This window comes from Pagrus pagrus, assembly GCF_965226575.1.
Source record: "Pagrus pagrus genome assembly, chromosome: 3".
In the NCBI taxonomy this organism is placed as follows: domain Eukaryota; kingdom Metazoa; phylum Chordata; class Actinopteri; order Spariformes; family Sparidae; genus Pagrus; species Pagrus pagrus.
The window spans coordinates 29,884,477-29,904,438 of record NC_140187.1 but is presented as its reverse complement, the minus strand read 5'-3'; the positions used below and the strand labels follow the sequence as shown (position 1 = coordinate 29,904,438).

General features: G+C 42.0%; 3 protein-coding genes and 1 long non-coding RNA gene across 4 annotated transcripts in view; 2 read left to right on the top strand and 2 right to left on the bottom strand.

Moving 5' to 3' along the window:
- The window catches only part of LOC311254972 (uncharacterized protein), a 29,744-nt gene that overhangs the window by 1,314 nt on the left and 8,468 nt on the right, over positions 1-19,962 (bottom strand). Inside the window, exons 2-3 of the mRNA XM_084349066.1 lie at positions 10,120-10,224; positions 2,498-2,665 (exon numbers count right to left, since the gene is read on the bottom strand). Of these exons, the coding sequence (XP_084205192.1) occupies positions 2,498-2,665; positions 10,120-10,224 (273 nt within the window). The remainder of the gene's footprint in view (positions 1-2,497; positions 2,666-10,119; positions 10,225-19,962) is intronic.
- On the top strand, positions 3,516-5,675 carry LOC311254810 (uncharacterized protein; the record flags this gene model as incomplete). The annotated part of the gene is made up of 9 exons (XM_084348808.1): positions 3,516-3,597; positions 3,879-4,185; positions 4,291-4,373; positions 4,546-4,598; positions 4,729-4,768; positions 4,850-4,911; positions 5,012-5,101; positions 5,222-5,512; positions 5,669-5,675. The coding sequence occupies exons 2-9, from the start codon at positions 3,894-3,896 to the stop codon at positions 5,673-5,675; spliced, it is 918 nt and encodes a 305-aa protein (XP_084204934.1). The 5' UTR covers positions 3,516-3,597; positions 3,879-3,893.
- LOC311254973 lies at positions 5,704-7,263 on the top strand. The gene is made up of 4 exons (XR_014622298.1): positions 5,704-5,847; positions 6,069-6,241; positions 6,663-6,877; positions 6,957-7,263. It is a non-coding gene; the product is annotated as an uncharacterized lncRNA (long non-coding RNA).
- On the bottom strand, positions 7,476-9,172 carry LOC311254971 (uncharacterized protein). The gene is made up of 3 exons (XM_084349065.1): positions 8,189-9,172; positions 7,878-8,096; positions 7,476-7,792 (listed from the first exon to the last, which is right to left on the bottom strand). The coding sequence occupies exons 1-3, from the start codon at positions 9,034-9,036 to the stop codon at positions 7,582-7,584; spliced, it is 1,278 nt and encodes a 425-aa protein (XP_084205191.1). The 5' UTR covers positions 9,037-9,172; the 3' UTR covers positions 7,476-7,581.

The window sequence follows — 19,962 nt, the reverse complement described above, 5'->3', positions numbered from 1 at the left end:
GGTCTGGGGTTACAAAAGCCGAAATCTCAGAGGCTCTGGGTGTTAATGGAACCTGCCAGTACCCTTTCAGCAGATCGAGCTTTGTAATAAACATGGCCGGCCCAATACTATCGACACAGTCCTCCATGCGAGGTAGAGGAAATGAGTCCGGCACTGTAACTGCGTTAACCTTGCGATAGTTGGTACAAAAGCGCGCGGTGCCATCAGATTTAGGAGCCAGCAAACAGGGGGAACTCCAAGGACTACAGCTAGGTAAAGCTAAACCATTTTCCAACAGGTAATTAGCTTCCTTTTTCATCAGCTCCCTCTTGGCTAAAGGACAACGGTAAGCATGCTGTTTAATGGGAGACGCAGCACCAACCTCAATGTCATGTTTTAACACTTTGGTACTAGATGGTACATCACCAAACAGAGATGGATGGGAGCGTATTAAAGAAACTATCTCTCGTCATTGATCTACAGGGAGATAGTTCAAGTGGGTGTCTATTTTCAACAAGGACTCTGTGTTAGACAGCCTACCACTCTGCTGATCACTACCGCCAAACCATCGTCGGACAAAGATTCCACACAAACCAAGGAAGTAGCTGTTTCGCGAGGGGCAGCAGTCTCCGGAGTTTTTTCCTGCTCCCCTTGGACGGCTTCCCTGGAATGATAGGGTTTAAGCATGTTAATGTGGCACAATCGCGCCTTACGTCTGCGCTCAGGCGTGTGAATGACATAGTTTGTGTCAGACACCTTGCTGTAATGACATACGGGCCTGAAAAACGGGCAGTAAGAGCAGAGCCAGGTGTCGGTCTGGTCATGCGGTCATAGGTCTTAGTGACACCTAGGTGACCAGACCAGGGATGTTCATGGGCTAACTCTAATTCATGCCGCCGGTACGCAGCAGGAATCACTATTTGACACACTGAGCCCCAGTCACCGACTGCATTTGTTTTTTCCTAGTGGTGAAATCCATCTCCGCATCAACACCCTGTTATCTATGAAAAATGGCTGACTCTTAGTACACTTGCTGACATTCTCAACTGCTGCAAAACACTTCCTTAAAGATGGGTCACCTGACTGGGAGCTGATGAGCGCCTCACGGGTCAGTGGCAGCACATGATCAGCAACAGGTTCTGCTCCACCTCCACACTTTTCTAGGCCTGCTATACAGTTCTCCTCCTCACCCATAGGTGGCAGCCTGTCCTCAGCTAAGGCAGAAGCAAAAACAGAGTCAGCCAGATCAACATCCTGAGCTTGCTTTCTGGATTGAACTCTAGTTATCACGCTAACTGAAAATACGTCAGAGTGACATTGGACCAGATCATCATGTCCAGATTCTGCAATAGGGCTGTCCACGACTTCGGGTGATGGATATACCTTACCCCCAGCTATGTCGTTACCCATAATAAAATCAACACCATCCCCTGTTGTCTATGTTTTACACCGGGGGTCATGTTAACCATGCCTCGCCGCGGCCCAGTCGCTTCCCCCCCTCGAAACTCGGAGCGGACCTCCCCTGCGCACTCAGCCACGGCCACGGCCACAGTCGCCGGCAAACTACACGTCCCACCTTCCACTAATCCGTCAACCACGGCAGCTTTCAGCTCCTTCTTAAGGAAAGAGGCTGAAACTTGAATACCGTAGTGGTCGGCAATTGCAAATAAATCAGCTTTCCTACAGTTGTCTAATTGACTCAGCGTAGGCTCCGCCACAAACTCCTCCACACTAAACACCGCCCCACTTGCCATCACACCGGCAATAGCGCTTAGCCGCTAGGCTAAGCTACAAACAAATCAGCATGTAGTCCACTCGCCTCGTGGTAAACGTTATAACTATTAGCGCTGGATGCTACACACACAAACAAACCCAGCCTTACAATAAACAAACATCCCCCAGATCCTACCTAACAAAAACTAACCTGTCAGTCTTCTGGAGCTTGCCGGGCACGAGGCGACTTGAAAGGCCGAACACACACGACCGCATCACACACTACTTGGTGGCTTGACCCACTGGCCCTTTATATCTTATTATGACTGAAATGTGCTTTATTTGGAAGCAATTCGTCATGTGATTGACTTTAGCCAATGTCTTTGTGACACGGAAACGCTAAGGGGGTGGAAAGTTGACAGAAAGTTGTCTATTTGAGCTTTACAGGAGCAACATGTAAGAACTGGCCTCCTGTTAAATTTCAAACTACAGACAAAAAAAAACACCAACTAGTGGGCAGCATATTACCATTGCAACCGCTAACTGCTTCTAGCTTTAGCTGCCATTACCTACTTAGCTCAGTTAGCAGTGTAGCTAGTGGCCCAATTAGCTGACAGGGGTATGCCCGCACTGTGAGCTCACATCATTAGCACAGGAGCCATGGGCAGTTGGGACTAGCTGGTTAGCATGATAACCTTGAGTACATTTTTTCTGCAAAACAAGACATAGAAGTCTTTTTTCCTTTTTTTGTTTTTTTTGTTTTTTACAGTGTTCACCTTTTCATCATGCCAGCTGTGTAACCCACCAAGTTCAGGACAAAGAGAGAGGAAAGTGTGGCATTGGGTTGGATAGCGTAGGCCGTCACCGTGCCAGTGACATTAACTGTCATCTTGTTAGGCTCAAAAGTGACAATGGGATCCTTAGCTGCCTTCACCACCAGTTTCATCATCAGGCCTGGGAAACGCCTGACAATCTGAAAATACACCAAGATACAGCTGACTGCTCACCAATGAAGGTAATGCTTCTTATAAAATCAGCGGAATGTGTGTGTCACCTCTGGGATGAAGAGTCCAAACGTTCTGGTGTCTCCTTTGCTTATGTAGGTCATATAGAGGCATCAGTATTAAAGTGACCAGTTAAAAGTTTCTTGTAGTACGTTTAAGTAAAGGATTATTTACGGTGGCCGGGAGGTGCAAACCAAAATTACAAATGTGAAACACTTTTACGAAGCGTGAGACAAATTTACATTTTGGAAAACATTTTTGCATATCATAAAACAAATTTACATTTCAGAAAACAAATTTACATTTCAGAAAACAAATCTACATTTCAGAAAACAAATTTACAAACACCGAGACAAATTTACAAGCGCTGAAACACTTTTACAAGTCCCAAAACAAACCTACAAATAACATCAACCGGAAAGGGAATGTACCAACTCCGGGGTTGAACCGGAAGTGATAAAAATCGAGTTGTTGTTGTTGATGGAGTTCATGGTGACCCTAGATGGACAGCCAAGGAGTGATGTTTTGCCCGTTTTGTGGCAAACACATGAGCCGCTTAACGCGGTTTTGTTTTTCGTGTGGTCGGTCTTTAGACTTTTTAACTGGCGAAGACCAGGCGGAAGGACAAATCGCACAGGGGACATCTCAACAGCCGGACAATGCTAATCAAAGTAAGTGTAGCATAGCGCTCGCTTTCTGAAGTAACGTATGTGAATGAACGTGAATTACCCTATTGGTTAACTATCTATTTTGAAATGGAGCTTTGTTTATTTCAGCAGAAAAACCTTGTACATCACACAAGCAGTTCCTGGAGTACAGAAGCTCCAAGTCAAAAGAGCGTCAGTCTTTTAACTACGGGCCGAGAGGAAGACGTCCGGCTAAAGATCGAAAACACGTCCAGGTAGGTTGTACTGTAGCTTATCAATACTCGACTGTCTGACTCGAGATGAATCCGAAGTGGATCGGTGTCATGTTAGATGTATGGTACAGATTAAAGCATATAGCACTCAAAGCAGGAAAACAGCAGCTCTCGTACAAGACGAGATGCTTTGCTAAAGCAACTGTGCACAACAATGTAACGATTTGGAGTGTAACTTATAGTATGTATGGGAAACGCTGTATAATCTTTTATATTAGCTATGCTTAATACATAGAATTGATCTTGTCTTTGTCATTTTCTAGATAAACATTGGATTGATGGTGCCAAATGGAACTGACTTAAGACCTCTTAGAGGGAAAACGCTCCCATTATTTGTAGATCCAGAGGTAGCAGCACCTGATGTACTGAGACAAGCTGTCCAGAAAATGAGAACGTTTAACAAAGACATGCAAGAGGGACAATATGTCCTTTTGTATCCAGACTGCTCAGAGGTGGTCCATGTGCCTGGGTCAGAAAGGCCATTCAGATTGGCTGAATATAAGAAGGAACTAGGGAAGCCATACTCCAGGATCACCTTTTTCATTTGCCTAGAATCACATTTCAAAGGAGGTTAGTGGATGTCATGATTCAATATTTTTACATATTTTAAACTCCTAATGAAGGTTACACCTACAGTATCTACATTATCTTGAATGAATTTTTTTGTTTTTACAGCAGCAGATGATACCTCAGACTCTGATTCTGAAATTGTCATCGCATCAACGAGTGCAGCTGAATTCAATCGAGCTGACACTGTGGTACATCAATTATTTATTTATTTTTTCTAATACCAATTTATGTATGAATATATTTATTGATTTATCTATGACAAAACTGACAGCCTTTCACCACTGATAAAACTGTATATGGTAAGGAAACAGTTATGGAAGCAATTACAAATTGTTGATACATTTATGTGTTTCCTCACAGGTTTTTGAACCACAAAACCAAAGTACTCCCAAACACAAACCTGAAGATGAAAGGTGTGTACATTTTGGCATCTTGCCTTTGTCAGGGCGTCAAACAGATTTTACGAGAGGTCCTTCTTAGATGACTATTGTAGGCCTAAAGGACAGTATTAAATAATGTAATATCATTTTTATCATGTTTCAGAGATGCACCAGGACATTCAGCAACAATTCAGCCTGGACAGGTAATAGGGCAGACTGTGGCAGCCCAACATTTCTTACTTTCAGTGTTGTTGTTTTTTCAGACATTTTAATTTGTTTTTCAGATAGTGATATCTGATGCTGAGGATTCACCTGAAACAAATCCAGCCAAGACCTCTTGCTACAGGTAAGTAAAAAATCATAGTGAATCACAAAATTTCAATTTAATTCATTGGGAAGAAATGTGTGTTTGTAAGATGTTTTAAGAAATTGTAATTTCCCAACAGTAAATACACAGACCTGTATGCACCTGGTGTTGAGGAAGACGACGGGGAGCTGGTTGCAATCAATGTGGAGACTTTCCAACACACGGCAGTGTAAAGTGACCTTCTGACCGTGGCATTCCATTTTTTTATTGTGCAATATTGATGGTATTGAAGTGATTGTTCTGCGTGCAATGTAAAATTCATTGATTAGATCACTTTCTGTCATTACAGGGAGGAGATGAACATTACACTAACTGACATTGTGGCAAACCTCTCGCTTCCTATTGATCACAAAAGAGTCAGCCGGTTCAACATCTCAAGGGCTAATGTTTGGGATGGAGCCGTCAGGGGTTTCAGGCGTGCAACATATTCTGAAACCTGTGACATGCTGGTCAGATTTACTGACGATGCTGGTGTTTTTGAGGAGGGGATTGACACAGGTGGTCCAAGACGAGAATTTTTAACTCTGCTCATGAAACACCTGAAAGACCGGCCCATTTTCGATGGACCAGAAGGACATCGGTTCTTGGTCTACAATGCAAACAGTATGCTTGGGTTATATGTGTACTATACTAATGGTTGGCTCATGAAAATTAGACATGTATGTCACATGGCATATGCTTTTTTCCTCAATATCTTGAACTATTTTTTAATTTTGCAATATAAATTCATTCACAGCTGTTAGGGATGATGAATACTTCCTGGCAGGAAAGATGATCGCAGTGTCAGTTGTACATGGAGGTCCAGGGCCCCATTTCCTGTCAGAAGATCTTGTACATTATCTTGCCGGCCAACCTTCATTCAAATCAACAGTTAATTTAATAACTGATGAAGAAATAGGGAAAGCTTTGAGAGAGGTGAGAATAGCATAAAGCTACAGTGTGGTAGGACAGAGTTTTACATAGTTCCTGCATTGTTTCAAGACAAATTTTACTTCCTGTATCACATACATAGAATTGGCTTCATTTAAACGTTTTCGGTAGGGTAGGGTTACACCATGCTATGTATGTCACTGAATAAAAATACGCAAGGATATACAGAACATACAATTATTTACTTTTTTTTAAATGTCTTTCAGATTGAGAATGCTGCTTCAGTGGATACTCTGCAAGATTGTATCCTGAGACACAGCACAATGTTACAGACAGCAGGCTGTCTGAGACACGTGGTTGCAGTGGAAGAAAAGACAGAAATCGTGGCAGACTACGTCCGATGGTACATTATTGACCGCAACTCATCTGTAATTGACAGGTAAGATCGTATTTTTAATGATGTTATTTTCTTCTTTATGTATTCATGAAACTTTTGTTTGAAATTCTTCATGCCATGTATATCTATTATCAGTTAGTCACTGTGACTAAATTTGCGCCATAGTGTTACAACTGATAGCCTATGTGATGTCTGTCTCTCCATTCCCTGCCTTGTGCCAATCTACAAGTACTCATGCCACCCTGCCCTCTGTGTCATTCCTTTGTGTGACTGCATTTAATTCATGCAGTTTGTAACACTTGCCTTGCCCTGTGCAAATCAAAAGAATGTTGTTGTTTTTTAAGTAACACACAACCAACCCCAAATGTACATTTGTTTAGGTGGATTTTAATTGTTGGGAAGAGAACCTCTGATGCAGTTGGCACTGCACAGCAGTGAAACAGTGTTTGTGTTCAATTTGTAGATTCAAAGATGGTCTTTCAGCCCTTCAGTTTCTCAGTGCACTACAGCAACACCCTTCTTTGCTGACCCACATCCTGTGCCACTCTGAAAAGCGACTCACTGGCTTTGAACTTGAGAGACTCTTCAAGCCTGACCTCAGCCCTTCAGGAAGTAACAGGAGACTAAAAGAAAGTCAAACCTTGGCCTACTGGGCAGACTACCTCCTCGATTGTGAAGGTTTGTATGTTTTTTTGTAATTTATTGGAAAACCACATCACCATGATATATCTAAAAAAAAAAAACTATTTCTTTGCAGAAGGCGAGGCTGCTGTTTCTGTGGAGGATGTTTTGATGTTTGCAACTGGGCTGACATCACTTCCCCCTTCTGGGTTGGAACCATCGCCACAAATAGAGTTCCTGGATGACTCTCCATTCCCAATGGCAAATACGTGTTCAAACTTGTTGAAATTACCACTCCTAGATTCATACAGTCTGTTTAAGTCACAAATGGACTTTGGAATCCAAAATAGTCCAGGATTTGGCTGTTTATAAGCCATATGACTGGATTAACCCTAGAGCTCGCACTCTAACATTGTTGTTTGTTCTTTGTTGCTGTTGTTACAGCTACAGTCTATAAGTCTCAGTCTTTCTTAAAAGAGGTTTTTATAATGTTATGCTCCAGTATGTGAGCATGTTTTTTTTTTTAGGGTTAGGGTTAGCTTTTTGACAATTGTTTTTAATCCATGGTTCTCAAACTGTGGTCTGTCTGAATCACTGTTTTGGATTTAGAATGAAATAAGTCATTCATTTTGTTCTCTATAATACAGAAATGTAATAAATACTCATTACTTTACCAGTGAAATAATGAAGCTGTGGGTGACAAATTCAGACACTTTGTGTACGTGCTCCATCCTAACCCTAACAATAAACCTCTCTTCAATTCATAGCTGTGTAATTTCTTTTAGTTTCAGATACAGTTCAGTTGCAGACTGCCAGTACTCTGGTTGCTGTAAATGATTGTGCTCCATAGCTAAGTCCAAGTACTCCTGCATGTTTGCATCCCCACATGGAGCTCTTGTCAGGCGAGCCTCAGGAAAGGCATCGAGCGCAGCGGCCTGTTCAATTTGAAATCCACAGTCTCTGGAGCCAAACCTATGTTAAACAGAAGACATAATTACATTTACTTTAAGATAAAAGAAAAAAAAATACAAACATCAATTTGCCACCAAAGTATTACCTGTGTGGTAAGTAGTAGAGCTCATTGGGCACTCCTCCTGGACATGACGCTGTTCTGGAGGGGCGAATCCTGTGACTGTTCCACAGTCTCACACACTCATCCAAGTCCTTCTGAATAACATCACCAAAGCAGTATCTCAGTAGACACTGATGCTCGTGGCTCCCGTTGAAGTATCCAGCATCCCTGAGGTCTGCAAATAGCTCCATCCAGAACTGACACCTATTGAAATTGATACAATAATAATGTTAAGCATATGTTTGAATGAAATCAAAGGTTACACATAATTAAATTATTTAATTAAAGCCACATACCTCCCCTTTCTGAATACGGACCACCACGACTCAATCCTCTGGTTGGTTGTGGATGAGCCATACATGTGGCTGGACGCTCCACAGTAATAGTCATTGTGGTGGTGGCGTAGGGTGCACTGAATTGCGGCCATGGTCCCGTTCTCCGTGCCGCAATCAGTCCTCAGTCTCATGGGAATAACGCCGAGGTCTCGCACACATGACAGAAAATAGTGAGCGATCACGCTTGGGTCATTATTTGTTGGTCCACATGTAAGCCACAGTACTTTTCTTGAAAATCCATCGATACAGCCTGAAAGAGCCAAACCATATGGCTTAAGTTTATCATATCCATCCGCGTGCCACATATAGTTCGGTCCCATGGAGTGGTAGGTTCTTCTTATAAACCTTCTGCGTGCTCTCCTCTCACACCCTCGAGGATTGAGCTCCCGGAGCAAATTCATAACATGATCTCTCTTCACTCGCAGATTGTACTTTTGTCTGAGTACTTGCCACATCATGCGGTAGCCAAACAGCTGTCCAGGTCCACGAAGTTCCAGTCGGATGGCCCTAATTATGGCGTTTGTAGAAGAGTAATCCTTTCTGCGAAAAAACCCGGCTCCATTCAGTTTGCTTTTCAGAGATCTCAAGCTGATGTGAACACCGTGTAAACTTGACATCATGTCCACAATTACAGCGTACGAGTGTCCCTGATTAAAATATGTTATGCACTGCTGCAGCATATCTGGTCCGTCGATCTGGTCCATGCCCCTTAAAAAGTCTAAAGACCGACCACATGAAGAACAAAACCGCGTTAAACGGCTCATATGTTGTCCACAAAACGGGCAAAACCTCACTCGGTGGCTGTCCATCTAGGGTCACCATGAACTCCATCAACAACAACAACTCGACTTTGCCGCTGCCGGGTTATCACTTCCGGTTCAACCCCGGAGTTGGTACATTCCCTTTCCGGTTGATGTTACTTGTAAATTTGTTTTGGGACTTGTAAAAGTGTTTTGTATAATGTAAATTTGTTTTCTGTAATGTAAATTTGTTTTCTGAAATGTAAATGTGTTTTCTGAAATGTAAATGTGTTTTCTGAAATGTAAAAATGTTTTCCAAAATGTAAATTTGTCTCACGCTTCGTAAAAGTGTTTCACATTTTGTAATTTTGGTTTGCACCTCCCGGCCACCGTAATTATTTGATAATCTTTTCTGACATTTATCCAACTGAAAACAGTGAAAAGACAATATATATATATGTATATAAGTATATACACCTCATTGATTTTTGTAAATGTATGCTTATTGTGAATGTAATGCCAGCAACACGTTTCAAACAAACTGAGACGGGGCAACAAAAGACTGGGAAAGACCTGTTTGGAATATTCCACATTTTCATTGCTGACAGGTGATAGTGTCATGATTGAGTATTAAAGGCTCAGTTGTTCAGATGGGGGGAGGTTCACCACTTTGTGAAACACTTGATTGTATAAAGGATATTACTACATTACACTCCATAAAGCCGTTGTTGGGATGTTTCCCAACAACGGCTTTATGGAGTGTAAAGCCGTTGTTGGGATGTTTCCCAACAACGGCTTTATGGAGTGTAATGTAGTAATATCCAGTTCAGTTACAAATAATTGAGCTCTTTTTTTTATTTCGTTTTACACAATGTTCAAATTTTTGGGTGTCAGGGTTTCCTCCATGGCTGCTCTCAGTCCTTCAATAAAAGTTTCTCTTAGCAGTTTTGTCTGCTGTGAAGACCACTACAGCAGTTTCATTCGCCTCTCTTGTACTGAGGTGGAGGCAGAAATCTTAACAGACAGATATTTTAAAAACCAAATCAATCCTGATTCACTAGAGGTAAGTGAGATTTTTTTTCCTAGTTTGGGTAAACTGACCCTTTAAACTGTCCTTTACATCGGCCACTCAGTCCATATTAACAAACTGACCGTATCTCTGTCAGCTCCCTGGGAGGACTGGCGTCTTCCTGCAGCTGCTCTGCTGGATCCTTCATAGAAGATGTCATCAGGATGGATGTATCCCTCTGGCCGAACCTGACAAACATCCACGTTAACTCAACTACATGAATGGAGAACATCGCACAAGCATTTCCACACACACATCATCCCATACTGATGTGTAAATGTATTCAAATGTCTGGCCAGAAAATGTACTGATTCAATTATTACACAGAGTTTTGATGGTGAAGACGGATTTCAGACAAAAACAGCATCTTAAGAATACTCTTGTCAAATAAAATATTCTGCAGCTTGGCTGTGACTAAGGCACTGTGTAAACGTAACGTGTTGATTAATGCAGACATCTTGACCCTTTTTAGCACAACAAGTGCAGAGGGCACAGCTCTGACATGCAGTGAAAGGTTTAAACATCGTGCTGCATGCATGAATGTGCCCATTCTTTGAGCCCTATGTCATTGTCTGAAATCAAGGCTATGTTGTGTATTCTTCTTTTACACATGTTGATTTTATCCCTGTAAATATGAAGTTAATTATTATGCTTTACATTTCCCTTTGTAAAGCTTTGTGATCATTTCAGCTGAAGCTTGGTTACATTTAATGTTACTTAATTTGTCAAAATTATATTTAAAAAATATCGTATTATATTATTGCTGGGACCCACAGATGAAATCATTTCAAAATGGACTCTGAACTGAACTCAGTGTCCCAGAATTCCCCATTCTTCACACCTAGGTGCAAAATTCAGCTTTGAGCTACTATTGGTCAGGGTGACAAACCCCCCTCTGAACAGATAGTCAAAACTCCAGCGCCTTCCTTTGTTCTCTCTCCTCTCCTCAAGCTTCTCTCCTCTAACGTTCTCTCTTACTCTAACGCCCTCCACTCCTTATCCTCAAAGGCTCCTCTCCATCTCCTGCCCACGGGGCTGCCTGCCCTTAAGATCTCTTCTTCTGGGCCTAACAGCTGCAGAGAGCTGCAAGTGCATTTGCAGCAGGCCCAAAGAACTTCTCCTCACTGCAGCGACACAAGGTCCTGCCAGTATTCCTGATCAGTTAGCACCAGGGAGGGAACCGTTTCCTCCTCTGCCGACTTTCATCAGTCCTTGCACAGCGAGAACAGCATTCAACATTGGAATCCCAACGTTCTCCTCTAACTACCAGCACTTTTTCTTCAAAGACTGGTAACGTTGAACTGGGCTTAGATAGCATAGCATAGCACGGCTAAGCACAGGACTTTAAACTCTGGTTGATGTAATGCATATGTGTCCACTGTTTGAGTGTTACTGTGATGTCAGGTCAGGTTATTGGTAGTTTGCTTTCCTAGACGGCTAAGTCGACGTTAGTTGAATGATGCTTATCACAGACTCAGGACCTTTGCATGCAACTAACCATCTTCTATAACCTGGCATCACGTCACACACACACACACACACACACACACACACCTGTATATAGTACATGTTAGTTAGTGTGTTTTCATCTTTGTGTAAATAATAGACTTTGAACCTTCAAGCTGCCTATTTAATATTGTACAAGAGTGAATGTTGCCAACCTCTACTCTGTCAAGAACTCCAAAATCCTTCAACCATTACTAGCTGTTATGGTAATATTGGTTGTAATTATTAAATTAATTATTAATCAGAGTTACAAACAGTTTAGTACCTTTTCTGAGACTGATTTGGTGAATTGGCTATCTTTTCCCTTCTTCAAGGGTGGTGCCCGGAGGTAATCTAATGTAAATTGGATCTTATTATTAATCATAATTAACAATTATCCCTGATAATCAATAATTATTATTGATAGCCAAATTTAACCCAAAACTCCCGATCACTGTTGCGTGAAGCACTACATAATGGTGCCTCGTGTGATGTGAGCACAACACAAGTTAGAGCTTCAAGTCTTAACTGCTACACTTGCGTATAACGAGCAGACATAGAGTGGCCCTGTTCAGTCCTGGTATAACCATCCGTCCTGAGTGATTGACCACAAGTGGACAGCTCTAAGTACAGTTGTGAATGCCCCCGAGATGCATTGGGGACGTATTGAAGATCTGATCACTCAGACCACATTCAGACACGTTACCATATTCTCTGAGCAGTGTATGCGCATGCATCCTGGGCCACACTGAAGGCCTACTCAACTGACGTCAACAACAACAACAGGCAGAATGGATTACAGAACCATGTGGCTCATGTGAGTTGGGTTAGCAGAAACTTAAAAAAGTTTGCAAAATGGCTATGGAAAAGTTCCATTCAAGCCTTTAGGTAAATTGGGCATGAAATGCAAAACATGAAATTGTTTCTTTCATTGTAAAAAGTGTTGGTTTGTTGCAGCATCGCTGTACCAGCTTGTCTGCTTCTGTGTCTAAAGTGCATCTTACCTGCAAACATTCATGAGCTGTTTGAACACATTGTTTCAACGGATTTCACAATTTACACTAAATTTATGAAAGAAGACAACATTTTATTGACGGTAAACAAGCAGAATTTTACAAATACAGTAAACAGTAACCAATATGGGACGCTGCTTTGTCGCTCATGTAGAAAATCCCAAGACTCCCTTAAAAATCACTCAGTTTTGTGAGTCGTTGTGTCAGGAGAAACTTTATGAAGTTAGTGAAACGCTGTCTATGACAAATTAATAAAAATAATTATTTGGACCTTCTTGTAAATTTGGCAAACGTTATACAAGAATTTCTTTCTTTGTGTAAAAAACATGTCTGTCTGAGTGATGTACGTGTTTATTGTGAGATCTGATCACAAGTGGTCACTTGAGACGCATTTTAATGGCAGGTGTGAGCTGATGGAATTAGAGCAATACTAGAATAGTAAGGAAGGCTGTGACATTGATATTTTATAGTCGGTGTTCAAAACAGAAATAGATTGGTCATTATTATTAACATTATTTAGATGGTGGTTTGGTCAATTGGTCAATTTGTCATCCATTCCCCTCGCTCACTCTCCTGCTCCTGGTCACGCCTCGTCCTAACCCACTTCCGCATTTGAAACTACAAGCGGACAAGAGATTTGTTTTGCCCTGAGCAGTTCAGGTATGGAGGGAAAGCAGAGCAACAGCAAGCGGCCTCTGCTTGCCCCACCGGCAAAGGCTGAAAGAAAGCGAAAGTCTGTCACTGAAAAGACAGACACAAAGCGGAGATGTGAAACAAAGAGGTCTCAAACCAGAGTAAACATCGGGTCATCATTTGAACGGTGGCGAAAGCTCCGTGAAGATCTGGACCTGAAAAGCGATGCTGATACAGCAGTTTTCTGTTGAGCAGAGTTTCTGTTGAGCAGGTAATCTTTTGTCTTTAATGTGGATGTTGTGACACAGATAACTTTCATGCCGATGCTGGCTTATGACTGTGAAAACTGGCGTTAGTTTTTTTCTGTGTTATTAGACAGAGTCGAGACAATTTCTGTCTCTCCAGTATTGTCAACACTTGTTTATTTGTTCGACGGAGATGTTAGCCTCTATGTTAGCTTTGTAAGCTAACAACAAGCTAGCATTGCTATCATGTTTCAGCCCAGTATTTGACTGCGGTCAAGTGAGCCGTCGTTCGTCTTCGCGGAGTCAAGCCATCCGCACCAACATTTTGAGTGCGCCCGTGTCATGGAACTTACAGCGAATGAGTCCACTGAGAAAATCAGCGCTAGTTTAATACCGAGCGAGATAACTTCCGGTTTTCAAAATAAGACGACAAAGGAAATCTATCAAGCTGTGTCTGTGTGAGTGTGTGTGTGTGTCTGTGTGTGAGTGTGTGTGTGTGTGTGTGTGTGTGTGTGAAGGGGGGGCATTAAAATTGCCTTTATTTACACCAAACAAGTTGGTCTCAGACATAAAAAGGTAATGGTTTCACACAAATGTGAATTTTGGCACAAAACATGGTGTTTTTCATGAAATGTGGCGCTACGCTGCAAATACCCTTATTTTGAAAAACCAACACCGGAGTCACCACCTGCCTGTCTGGCTGCAGCGCAAAAGACGAAGAGAGTAGAGACAACAGTCCGACGTGGAGGGAGAGGAAAGGGTGAAAGAAAGGTACCTAAGCTGGCCCGTAGGTAAGGGGGATCAGAGACATCAAAAAAGCCATTGAGCAGCTGTTCACTAGTTAGCTCAGTTAGTGCCGTTAGCTCGGCTACAGTCGAACTAGAGTGGTCCGTTTATAAACCTAATGAGCAGCGTTACAAATAACCTGTGTACGTGTGTCTCTGTTGTTAAAGTTTAGTTAAAGTTTACTTTAGAAACTCATTTTTACAATCGAGAGTCACGTAAACATGACGTACCGCACATCATTTCCCGGTCAGTTGTCATGGAAACATGACACTCTGTCAGTGGTGCTGCATTTGGACCAGAGTGAAAACAAACGTGTGTAAACGTGGTAAAATAATAATAATAATTTTATACACACAATTTATAAAAATTAATTACATGGTGAAAATTTGTTGTAATAGGCTGTGTTTGGAATTTAAAAATGAATCTAAAAATAATCATCTGTACCAAATGTGATGAGTACCAGCTCATCCACTGCCACATTAGAAGAGAAATTATGCCTATAGTGGCTAAAAATGGTCACATCACAGGTCTTGAAGCCCACTTTTTGGGAAAAAAGATCCCCCCATCCACAAGGCTGGCTACGGGCCTGCTAAGCTAGGTTAACGACCTTAATGTTATAGATTCTATGCAGGAAGAGATGTTTATTTGACTGTATTCAGTATAGACTAGTTTAATTATTTAACTTTGAAATATAAATTTAATTTGTTGTTGTTGTGTTTGTTGTTTTGGCCTAGTGATACTGCAAGATCCTATTTTCAATTATTATTTTCAATTCATCGTCACCCCCCCTCTTCCACCCGGGCAGACCTTCCCCACAGTTTAAAAAAATCCTGGAGGAAACCCTGATTATACATTCAAAGTGAATTGTAATCCATATTCCAAAATAACTATTAGATTTTAATTGTGTGTCATTGTTATTTGCAGATTGGACCAGTCTCTTCTGATGCAGGAAACACATCAGAAGAAGACGAGTACTTTAAACATTCACTTCCACGGCCGCCTTGTTTCTTTTTTATTGACAACCAAGACTGGACCAAGCTTCGGAAGAAGCAACATCTTCACCATTTCAAAATGCTCAACTGGACATCAGTTATGGCAAAAGGCTTTGTAGTTTCGCATTCAAGGGACACAGGGTAAACTCCATCGGCTCAACTAGAAGTGGTCCAGTCTTTGTGTGTTCAGGCTACTGCCTCTTAGATGACTGCCCGGTAGAGGTGGATATAGTTGTCCAAGAGGAGTCATCGCTAAAAGCCCTGGTCCAGGACCAGGTCCCTGCAACTGGTGTGATGAAAACTTTGTCATGGAGCCAGAAAATGAAAAGAAGGCGGCATAAAAATTAGATCATAGGCCTACAGAGGATGTTGGAAGAAGAGGAGGAAGACCCAAAGACAGGGTGCTACAGAAAGTCAGTCTACACCCAAAAAGTGTAATGCTGTATTCTGTCAAAACACTCAATGTTTTGTTTGACAGATGCAAAGAAGACATTGTTTATTTTGATGCGATGGGCAGCATTGTAGTGAAGGCAAAAGGCCAAACAGCACCCTTCTATATATATGAAGTTGTTGTTTTCGACACCCAGCTAAAGGATCTTCCCCTCTCCCTGTTAGAGATGCACAGATCGATTGGCAACCGATCGCAATCGGCCGATAATGCCTCTATCGGTTTTGATCGGAGTTCTCAAAATAGATCAAAGTAGGCCGATCAGATGACGTTTCAATATAGAGACAGTGCATTGACTGCATGCATTCCCACTTCTCAGACCCAGGTCTCCTAAGGGGGCGTGGCAGTCTCTACATTGAAAGGCGGGCAGGCGAGGAGGGAGGGGGAGAGAAAAAAAAGCATCAACACTGAAAATAGCGTCGCCGGTTTGAAATATAACTTTAATTTGTTGTTGTTGTGTTTGTTGTTTTGGCCTTGTGATACTGCAAGATCCTATTTTCAATTATTATTTTCAATTCATGTACCGGAAACCCTTTACAATGTGTCCGAAAAGGACAACAAATTTGCAGTTTGCAAGGTGTGTGCAAAGGAGATACCTCGAGGAGGAATGCTACAAAAGAATTTCAACACAACAAACCTGATAAGACATTTGAAAGTTTCTCACATCGAGGAGTATACTGAGTTTTCAAAGTTGGCTGCTGCTAAGGCAGAGAAAGAAAAGGAGCGTGCAGCAACCCAGACACCACTAACTCAGCTGACTGTAACAGAGACATATAAATGACAGCAACCCTACAGCAACGACAGCAAGAAAAAAAAAGAACTAAATAAAAAGGTATTGGAATTCATATGCCTTGATCATCAGCAGCTTTCTGTTGTAGAAGACATCGGGTTCAAACGCCTCGTTAACTGTTTGGATCCACGGTACACGCTGCCTAGTAGTAAATATTTCACTGATGAATGCCTGCCGGAGCTATACCAAACTATATACAGTCACATCCAAAGCCTTATGAAGGACGACAAGATCATGTCAATCGGCTTCACGAGTGACATTTGGAGTTCTAGTGTGAGTCCCATATCGATGCTGAGTCTAACTGCACAGTTTATTGATGAAAAGTTCGAGCTGAAGAGAGTTGTGCTTCACTCACAAGAGTTTCCTGGGTCACACATGGCGGATGCCATCGCTAAAGCTTTCAAATAAACTCCAAATGGTGTCTCTAAGAAAGAGCCTCTAGAGAGAATGAAATGTTTATTGTTGGTGCATATGTTGTGTGTTGTGCACATACCGTATTTTTCGGACTATAAGGCGCACTTAAAATCATTTTATTTTACTCAAAAATCGACAGTGCGCCTTATAGTCCGGTGCGCCTTATATATTAATTCTGGTTGTGAAAATCTGTCAAAATTACGCATTACGGCTGCCGTAGTCAGGAGCCGCACGGAGTAATAGGCTACGCAACCAGGGGCGGTCCTGGCTAGATTTACGCCCTGGGTGAGCCATCCCTTGACCCCCCACCCCCCAAAAACAATATATATATATATATATTTGTGTTTGTATTATTTTATTAAATATAAAATCTTAAATACAAAAAGGTAACACGAACAAAGAAAAATACTAGATAAATATAAGATAAATAAAATAAAAAATAAGATAAATATAAAATCTTAAATACAAAAACGTAACAACAACAAAGAAAAATACTAGATAATTATAAGAAAAATAAAATAAAGTATAAGATAAATAAATGAAATACAGTATAAAAAAAACAATGTAAATTTCACAAATCCTTCATCCCAGATTCTAATATCCATGCTTGACAAAACCCTGAAGGAAGCTAAAGAAAAAAAAACAGTGCTCAGACTGTAGCAGATTTTTCAAACTGGGTCTTTCACCCTGTTTACAACTGGCATTAACATTAACAACAGGTGTAAAGTGCAATCTAAAACTTTACTTTTCTAGCCTTCTTTGATGCAAAATCATCAATTACATCATCATACGAAATCTGTTGTGCAACTGTATGATTGATGCTGATGATGGCAAGTCCAGAGAGACGCTCCTGTGACATAGTGGACCTCAAGTACGTTTTAATAAGCTTCAGCTTGGAAAAACTCCTCTCTGCTTCAGCTACTGTCACTGGAAGGGTCAAACCAATTCTGAGTGCAGTCCACAGATTGGGGTAGATTTCTGCGAGCTCTTTCTCATGGATGAAAGTCAGCAGCTCAATGGGAGGTCAGGGAAGTTCTTCAGCTCCTGCACAAGCTCTCTGCCATCCACGTCTGAGTGTTCCTTAAAGTGCAGTGTAGTTTGCAGGGTCTCACATTCTTTTGCAGCTCTTTGTCTGGGAGGTTTATGAAATTAGAGAGCACTCCAAACTTCTCTCTCACATTCTGCAATGTGGAAAATCTTTCCTGAACAGCTGAAGCTGCAGCATCAACAACAACATTGAAAAATGTGACCTCCAGCTTCTTCAGAGCATCACTTAAAGGCTCATCAGATGCCTCATAGGAGAAGTGAGGCTTTGTGGACCTCAGTCTCTTCTGTTGCAGAACAGCCTCAACATTCATTTCTTCACAAATATCCTTGGCTGACATCCGTGCTGTCACAAAGCCTGTTGCCCTGTAGCTTTGAAGATCTTTCTCAATCCTATTGAGAAGACTGACTGCTACATCAACTTGCATGCTTGGAGACTGCATCAACTTGCTCACATGGTGTGTCTGGCTCAAGATGTCATACCACACCACTGTACAGATGCTGAAGCAGTAGGATCCCACCTCCTCCGACAAGGACTGGGCCTCTACCCTAGGCGGCTGAAAACAGGGTGAACAGCTTGTGTAAGATGCCAAAATAATTCATGGCATCAGGGGAAGCCTTAGAAGCATCGGCCACAACCAAATTCAGGGTATGAGCCCCACATGGGACAAAAAGAGCTCTTGGATTCATTTGTAGAAGCCTGGCTTGAACACCCTTGTTTTTCCCCTTCATGTTTGCCCCATTGTCGTAAGCCTGTCCTCTGCAGTCCTCAAAAGAAACTTTGAGCTCCTCTAGTCTCTTTAGAATCAGGGATGCCAAATGCACACCTGTTGATTCCTCTGCCTCCAAAAACCCCATGAAATGTTCCTTTATGCAGGGCTTCTCCTCTGTCAGTGACACCACATGAATTACAACTGACAGCTGTTCAGTGTGGCTGATGTCTGGTGTGCAATCAAGAATAATTGAGAAATATTTTGCCTGCTTGATGTCACTCACCATTTCAAAAATGCTGGTGTGACCAGAGGCACTTTTTTGGACACGGTTAAGGTGCTCTTTCATTACTGGGTCAAATTGTGCCATCAGTTCAACCTCTTTGAGGAAATTGCCATTAGATGGCGCGAACAATGTTTCTGTACGCCCCCTTAGTGCCAAATTTCTCACTGCCAGAGACTGCACGATCGCAGTCAAACGTGTCAACACTGCTCTCCATCTCATCTTCTCAGCCTCTAGAAGTGCAATCTCCTGGTTATCAATTGTTTCCCCCTTTTTTATCCTGACTGCCAGTTCTTTCCATACTTTCATGGAGTTGAGGTGTTCTGGACTGTTGTCGTGAGAGGTGAGCAAAGAACTTGCATGTTTCCAGTCTGTCAGGCCTGAGCTTGTTAAGTTAATTGTCCTCTTAGAAAACAATTTGCAGCAGAAGCAGGAAAGGCTGTTGTTTTTCTCTGAATAGACTAACCAGCTTCTGGGAATCTTTTCACCATTAACCAATGTCTTCTTGAAATACTGGCGATGGCAACTTCTTCCATCCAACTCATTCCTGGGGAAAACAAAGTCAGCCGGTACCTCACTTGGTCCTCTGCAAACCAGCTGTGTCCGAATTCTGTCAGTGACTGAAGGCCAATTAGCAGGGTCGGTAGACAGAGGCTCATCCTCAGGCACAGGATTTGGTGGGATTTCTGGTTGAGGCATTTCTAATAAAGAGAAAATGGTATTGTCATTAGTATACATGTTATAACCAGCATTTATAGCGTTTACAAAAGTAACCCCCCCCCCCCCACACACACACACCTGAGGAGTCCTGCAAAGAACATTTTGCTGAGGAGGTAGATGGCTCCAGGACCATCCCTGAAGAGGCCTGTGTGGCTGCAGAGGTCGATGGCTCCTCATCAGACTCCAGGACCATGTCTGTGGCTGCTGTGGAAGTAGACTCCTCATTTTGGCCAGTGGGTGCTCCAGCTCCAAAATATTTCAGAAGTGCCCCTGAATTTACAATTAAGATACAATATGTAGGTTAGATCACATTTACATCACACATGCATCAGTTACCCAATTCAAATGACCATAATGCACATT

What these genes read in the sequence shown, in the direction of transcription:
- LOC311254971 (XM_084349065.1), bottom strand. Translation starts at nt 9,036, where the DNA reads ATGGACAGCCACCGAGTGAGGTTTTGCCCGTTTTGTGGACAACATATG. An exon ending in TCCGTATTCAGAAAGGGGAG is followed by an intron (nt 8,097 to 8,188) that starts GTATGTGGCTTT and finishes CAATTTCAATAG; the next exon opens with GTGTCAGTTCTGGATGGAGC. An exon ending in CTCTACTACTTACCACACAG is followed by an intron (nt 7,793 to 7,877) that starts GTAATACTTTGG and finishes TGTTTAACATAG; the next exon opens with GTTTGGCTCCAGAGACTGTG.